The sequence below is a fragment of the Zootoca vivipara genome, chromosome 4, assembly GCF_965207765.1.
Source record: "Zootoca vivipara chromosome 4, rZooViv2.hap1.1, whole genome shotgun sequence".
NCBI classification, from domain to species: Eukaryota; Metazoa; Chordata; class Lepidosauria; order Squamata; family Lacertidae; genus Zootoca; species Zootoca vivipara.
This window is the reverse complement of record NC_142587.1, coordinates 1,205,384-1,212,087: the sequence shown is the minus strand read 5'-3', so window position 1 is coordinate 1,212,087 and position 6,704 is coordinate 1,205,384. Positions and strand designations below refer to the sequence as shown.

The 6,704-nt window shown below is 44.3% G+C and overlaps 1 protein-coding gene across 1 annotated transcript; it reads right to left on the bottom strand.

Annotated features, from left to right (window-relative positions):
• Positions 1–269: 269 nt before the first annotated feature.
• LOC148685827 (uncharacterized) lies at positions 270–5,752 on the bottom strand. Its single transcript, XM_088667457.1, has one exon. It carries the CDS (start codon positions 5,182–5,184, stop codon positions 2,533–2,535), a length of 2,652 nt encoding a protein of 883 aa, XP_088523583.1. The 5' UTR covers positions 5,185–5,752; the 3' UTR covers positions 270–2,532.
• Between the last annotated feature and the right edge of the window lie 952 nt (positions 5,753–6,704).

The following is a 6,704-nucleotide window of genomic DNA, read 5'->3' as shown; positions in this document are numbered from 1 at the left end:
TGCTTACTCTTGAGTCGAACTGCATGTTCACTCCAGAAATAAGCATCTTTGTAAAATGAGTCAAATTGAATCAGAACACATTGTTGGAGTGTCAGAATGCACAGATAGAAGGCAAATAAGCGTTCTATCGCTTTATTTCGCTTAGTTGCTTACTCTTGAGTAGAACTGCATGTTCACGCCAGAAATAAGCATCTTTGTAAAATGAGCCAAATTGTCGGAGAACCAGCCGACTCTTAGGTGCGAGGAAATCATGAGACGAGAGTCAAGAGTTTCAGATAGAGAGCATGAGCAGAGTGCGCTGAGCGAAGTGCTGACTTTCCTCCCAGCCCCAGCTCCTTTTTATTCAGGATCCTTTCCTTGTCCAAAACATTAACCTTTAACCTATACATGACTCATGCAAACAAGGAAGATGTGTAAACAGACAGGCTGGCACCAGTGGTCACTTGATTGATTACCCCCAATAAACCTGTGCCTTACACAGAGAACTCCATTTGTACATTCCCACAGAGTGTTTCCTGTGTATTTTCCCACAGAGTATTTCCTATGTACATTCCCACAGAGTGTTTCCTGTGTACATTCCCACAGAGTGTTTCCTGTGTACATTCCCACATCACCTCTTTCTTTTTATTTTTAAGCAACAGGGTTAATCAACTCATCGGAAGCCTCGATAGGGAGTCGCTGATACCTCGCAACAAAGGCTCCACGTGAAATTCCAGTGGAGGGGCGTGCAGCCTGAAACCAGGTCATGCATTGACCAAAGAGGGAGGGTAAACATTGAATGCAGCAACATAACATAACCAAGCCACAGGCTAATCCTATAACCGTCAAAAGTGTTTTCCTGATCCAGGCACCGTTAGGCAACCAAGACAGCAGCCATTCCCATGGATCAAAACCCACGGCAGGTTGCAAGGGCCGTGCAGCCACCAAGTTTCCCATTTCTTGTATAGTATGAGTAATGTTAGGACCATTATCTTGCACATACATGCAACAATGACTATGTATCAAAGCACATACGCCTCCCTTAGCTGCTAAAATAATATCCAAAACATATCTATTTTGAAGCGAGACTTCACGGACCTCCTGTAATTCTGTATTGATCAACTTCATGCCTTTAATTGTTTCGTTGAACAAAGCCTCTGTCCAGTTAGCTAAACGATGCAAATCCCTATAATTCATTGCGACTCCTAGTGATGGAAAAATACTGCGAGCTATCTGAGTATCAGTATATTGTGTTATAGGGGCATTGACTTCGCGTTTATTGCGCAAGCGGGTGCGAGGAAGAGCATCTAACTTATACACCAGTGGTATCACTACCCCTAGAGTGCAAGTCCCTGAAAAAGCAGAGGGAATCTCTTTGTATGCTTTCTTACCACACAGAAGCCACAGATTTCGTTGTAACACGCATGTGGATTTCGAACTCTTCTTCATCCAATCAAACCATGAATGAAAATCACGGCATGTAGCCTGTTGGTAATATGTCATGTATCTGGTAACATTATTAATTGTTACCTTGGGCCTGCCGCTTTGGGTAGTGACGTTAAGAAAACAAGAGCTACCATTAACATATAAGTCCAATTACAATAAGGGTAATGACCTAAAAATCTGCTACTATCGTGATTAAAACGAAAACATCGTGGAGCTACTTCTAATAATGATAATATAACAGGGGGTGAACTAATACGATTATCTCTCATATTATTACTAATTCTAAAAGAATCATTAATAGGAATACCATGCAGTAATACACCCAAGTGTTGTGACTACGAGGGAATATGTAAGCAAATCCAACAATCAGAATAGTTAAGCAATTTCGCAAACTGAGAAATATCCTGTACATAGGTATTATTATTCCATATGGAATGATAAGAGTCATGTCTTTGATACTTCTGTAAAATGGCAGCACGCCTAGAGCGATTATGGCTTGCAGATCGAATAGATGGAAGGTGATCTTAACGGAGTGCAGCCATATTTAGAACACGATGCCGCCAGGTGCAATGGTGTTTCAGACCAGGTGACAGGTGCTGTCCTCCAGAAAGAGTGTAGAAAGGTCTGCCTCCTCCCTCAGCAGCATCTGCGACTGAATGGGCTGAAGAAGAAGCTGTAGATGATTGCCAGGGTCGTACACAGCGTGCTGGCACCCACAGAGGGTCCCCATCGATGGCATATCCACGTCCCCAGGTAATCAGCGGTACAGGGCCACGCCATGCTGGATCCGGATGTTTCCTGAAAGACACAAGGGGGCGAGGCAGCTCCTCCTCTTTTCTAAAATGTAATTCTGCTGGAGGAAGCTGCTTATTATGTGGGCATAAAAGATTAAAAAGCACTTGATGCACAATATTAGATATTTCAGCAATAGGAACGTCCTTTCCCCTGAGTTGTGGAAAAAGCAGAGATTTAAAAGTTGAATGCTCAACAATTGCTTGTCCTGTAGAATTAAAAGGAATACCATGAGTTAATTTCACATTCCACAATTCACAGAAATCAGAAAATCGCTTAGAAATATACGCAGGGCCATTATCCGTTTTGATGCTGCTAGGCTGTCCCATGACTGAAAAACAGCGCAGAGTGTGCTGTATTACGTGCCTGGCTGTCTCCCCTTTTAAGGGCGTCACCCAGATGAAGCCCAAAGACGTGTCCACCGTGAGGTGCAGTCTTGAAAAAAGAGGCTAACAACGGGGTGAGAGTGACATCCATTTGCCAAATTGAGAGAGGGGCAATCCCTCTGGGATTGACAGCATCAAAAGGAAACATGGTAGGGGCTTTAGAACAAGAAGAACATTGCGAGATAATGTCTCGTGCCTGAGAAATTGATGTTCGAAAAGACTTGGCAAGAACCTTGGCAGATTGGTGAAAGGTGGCATGGCTCAGCAGAGGGTCAAAAAACAAAGAAAAGACCTGCTCTTGCTTCAAAGAGAGAAACAATTGCAACAAAATCATCATCCAGAGCAGGGAAATGTATGCCACTGACAAGAATGTTAAAAATCTGGAGACATACTGAGTATCAACAATCAGGTTAAACTTCACATTCTGAAATAGATCAAATGCCAAAATCACCACAGCCAATTCAGAACGCTGAGCGGATTTCTGCTCCGTTGTAAATCTTGTCTTCCAGGCCCCCTCCTCCCTCCACACAACCACCCCCCTCGTCTTTGTCCCATCTGTGAAGAGGGTGAGAGCAAAGGGGATAGGGGAGGGGGAGCACAGGGAATGGAGGGAATAGGAGACAGAGGAAAGAAAGATCAATGCCACAGCACATTGTCTTCCCTTGATAACAATGTCCATAACAGCTGCTGGAGAAGTATGTACGTTCCGCAGTGGTGCATGGGGCAAGTGTAGCCATTCAATAAGACAAACGCGAGACTGAGAAAATTCTGCAGGCCGGTAGAGAACAGCTGTGGGCAGCAATTTTGTGGCAAAAACAGCCAATGACAATGGTCCTGTAGAATCCAGGCGATCCACCATAGATTTTTGCAAATGGTGATTAATCGTTGCCAGGGCTGATTCCATATCCGGTATGATGTCTGCCGGTTGCTTATGTCCTTTCAGGGCATTGTACAAAGGTGATAGTACACATGTTGGCAAGTCTATGTATGATTTTGCCCAATTCGAATGTCCTAACAGCAGTTGTAGATCCACCAGCCAGAGTACCGCTGGAAAATGCAGCTGCAGTATCAGGGGGGATTCTGCTTGTTGCATAACTTTGTGTTCCAGGTATGTGATAGGCAGGGTGCGTTGAATTTTTTCCGGGGCGATTTTAAGCCCTGCAGAGGTGAGATCCTCTGTCAGCTGGTGCACCCATGTTTCAGGAATGTCTTTAGCGGCAAGCAATTTTGCTGTGTGGGATTCAGAGCCGATTGATTGACAGGCTTTTAACATGTCGGCTATTGCCACATTAGGTGTAGCTACCAGCGGGCGCAAAGCTTGTTTACAGTCTTCATTGGCATTATCAAAGGCTAATTGTCTGATGATTACTTCTTGCGCTGCTGTATCTTGAACCTGGCGTCTAAGGGTATTGTACAGTCTATCTACGAAAGCGCCATAAGGTTCAGTGGGTCCTTGCTGCACGCTCCCCCATCGCCCCCCTTTTCCTAACTTCTCAGGAGGAACAGACATCAAAGCCTCCTGGGCTGCTGAAACTGTGGCGTCCCAGTACTGAGGATCCAGAGCCAATTGCTGCGCAGTTGTTAAAAATTTCCCAGCTCCTGTGAGACCATCCAGGACGTCTGCAGGAGTTAACAGGACAGGGGGAGGTGCGCCTGCTGCCAGAGCTGCAAAGGCATTGGCATGTGCTGCCAGTGTAGCATTATTCAAATATGTTTGGATATCATGGACTCGGCGTTGACAAGCCCAGGTCCAACTTTGCATAAAAACCATCATTTGATTTGGTTTGAGCACTGTTCTAGCCAGTAAATTAATATCCTCTGGCAATAATTGCTGTTGAAAAATAGTGCCAAAGAGACCAAGAGTATACGGGGAATGCAATCCATTGTCTCTTACTGACTGATACAATTCTTTGATGTATCGGAGTTCAAATTGCTCGTGCCGTGGTGCCCCACCCCCAGGTCTCACAGGCACAATCACAGAATAAGCAGCTGACATTTCAGTAGAATCAAAAGCCAGCAAAGGAGCTGCTGCTTTAAGAGATTCCTGGAGCTTTGTAGTATTCCCCCCCTCCTGCTTCACAGTGGGCACGGTACTTTGAAATGCAGGCAAAAGCTGAGAAACATAAGCTGGAGGGGGTGGGGTGGCAGGCAAAGAAAGTTGCTGTTTTCCTGGCGGAGCTAAATTAGGTGGGTCCGGACCAGGAGGCATGGGGGCAGGCAATGCCGGATAAACAGAAGGCTTCAGTGGGGGAGGCGTGCATGCGGGCGGTGCAGAGGGGAGGCTTGAAGCAGCTGCCAGACAGATATTCTTTGGCGTCACTAGTGCCAAGCATGCTCTTATTTTTCCCCACGTAATTAAGACACGTACTCCAATGCTGGGATGAGCATGAAAATGTTCACCAAGTTTGTCCCAAAAATCTAATTCCCAAGTTCCATCCTCCGGAAACCATGGACAATGCTCACTAGCAGTATGAATAAAAGCAACAAGATCGTCTTCTGAGGCATGCTGATTGTTAGAAGTCAGCAGGTATTTTAAGTCTTTAAGAAAACGTTTCTGTGGCACAGAAAGCGAAGAGCCCATTGTAAATGCAGGAAGAGAAAAACAAGCAATAGCTGGGAGCCAACTCACCGGGGATCCGCAGATGAGGTAGACGTCTGAACCCTTGCCGGGCGGGTGAGTAGCTGATGCAGGACCACGACGTGCGTCCTTTCAACAATGGCGTAGAACTTTTTAGCCTCACACGGGGCACCACTTGTCGGAGAACCAGCCGACTCTTAGGTGCGAGGAAATCATGAGACGAGAGTCAAGAGTTTCAGATAGAGAGCATGAGCAGAGTGCGCTGAGCGAAGTGCTGACTTTCCTCCCAGCCCCAGCTCCTTTTTATTCAGGATCCTTTCCTTGTCCAAAACATTAACCTTTAACCTATACATGACTCATGCAAACAAGGAAGATGTGTAAACAGACAGGCTGGCACCAGTGGTCACTTGATTGATTACCCCCAATAAACCTGTGCCTTACACAGAGAACTCCATTTGTACATTCCCACAGAGTGTTTCCTGTGTATTTTCCCACAGAGTATTTCCTATGTACATTCCCACAGAGTGTTTCCTGTGTACATTCCCACAGAGTGTTTCCTGTGTACATTCCCACACCAAATTGAAGCAGAAAACATTGTTGGAGTGTCAGAATGCATAGATAGAAGGCAAATAAGCGTTCCATGGCTTTATTTCTCTTAGTTGCTTACTCTTGAGTAGAACTGCATGTTCACTCCAGAAATAAGCATCTTTGTAAAATGAGTCAAATTGAAGCAGAACACATTGTTGGAGTATCATAATGCATAGATAGAAGGCAAATAAGCGTTCTATCGCTTTATTTCGCTTAGTTGCTTACACTTGAGTAGAACTGCATGTTCACGCCAGAATTAAGCATCTTTGTGAAATGAGTCAAATTGAAGCAGAACACATTGTTGGAGTGTCAGAATGCACAGATAGAAGGCAAATAAGCGTTCGATCGCTTTATTTCGCTTAGTTGCTTACTCTTGAGTAGAACTGCATATTCACTCAAGAAATAAGCATCTTTGTAAAATGAGTCAAATTGAAGCAGAACACTTTGTTGGAGTGTCAGAATGCATAGATAGAAGGCAAATAAGCGTTCCATGGCTTTATTTCGCTTAGTTGCTTATTCTTGAGTAAAACTGCTTGTTCACTCCAGGAATAAGCATCTTTGTAAAATGAGTCAAATTGAAGCAGAACACATTATTGGAGTGTCATAATGCATAGATAGAAGGCAAATAAGCGTTCCATGGCTTTATTTCGCTTAGTTGCTTACTCTTGAGTAGAACTGCATGTTCACGCCAGAAATAAGCATCTTTGTAAAATGAGTCAAATTGAAGCAGAACACATTGTTGGAGTGTCGGAATGCATAGATAGAAGGCAAATAAACGTTCCATGGCTTTATTTCGCTTAGTTGCTTACTCTTGAGTAGAACTGCATGTTCACACCAGAAATAAGCATCTTTGTAAAATGAGCCAAATTGAAGTAGAAAACATTTTTGGAGTGTCAGAATGCATAGATAGAAGGCAAATAAGCGTTCCATGGCTT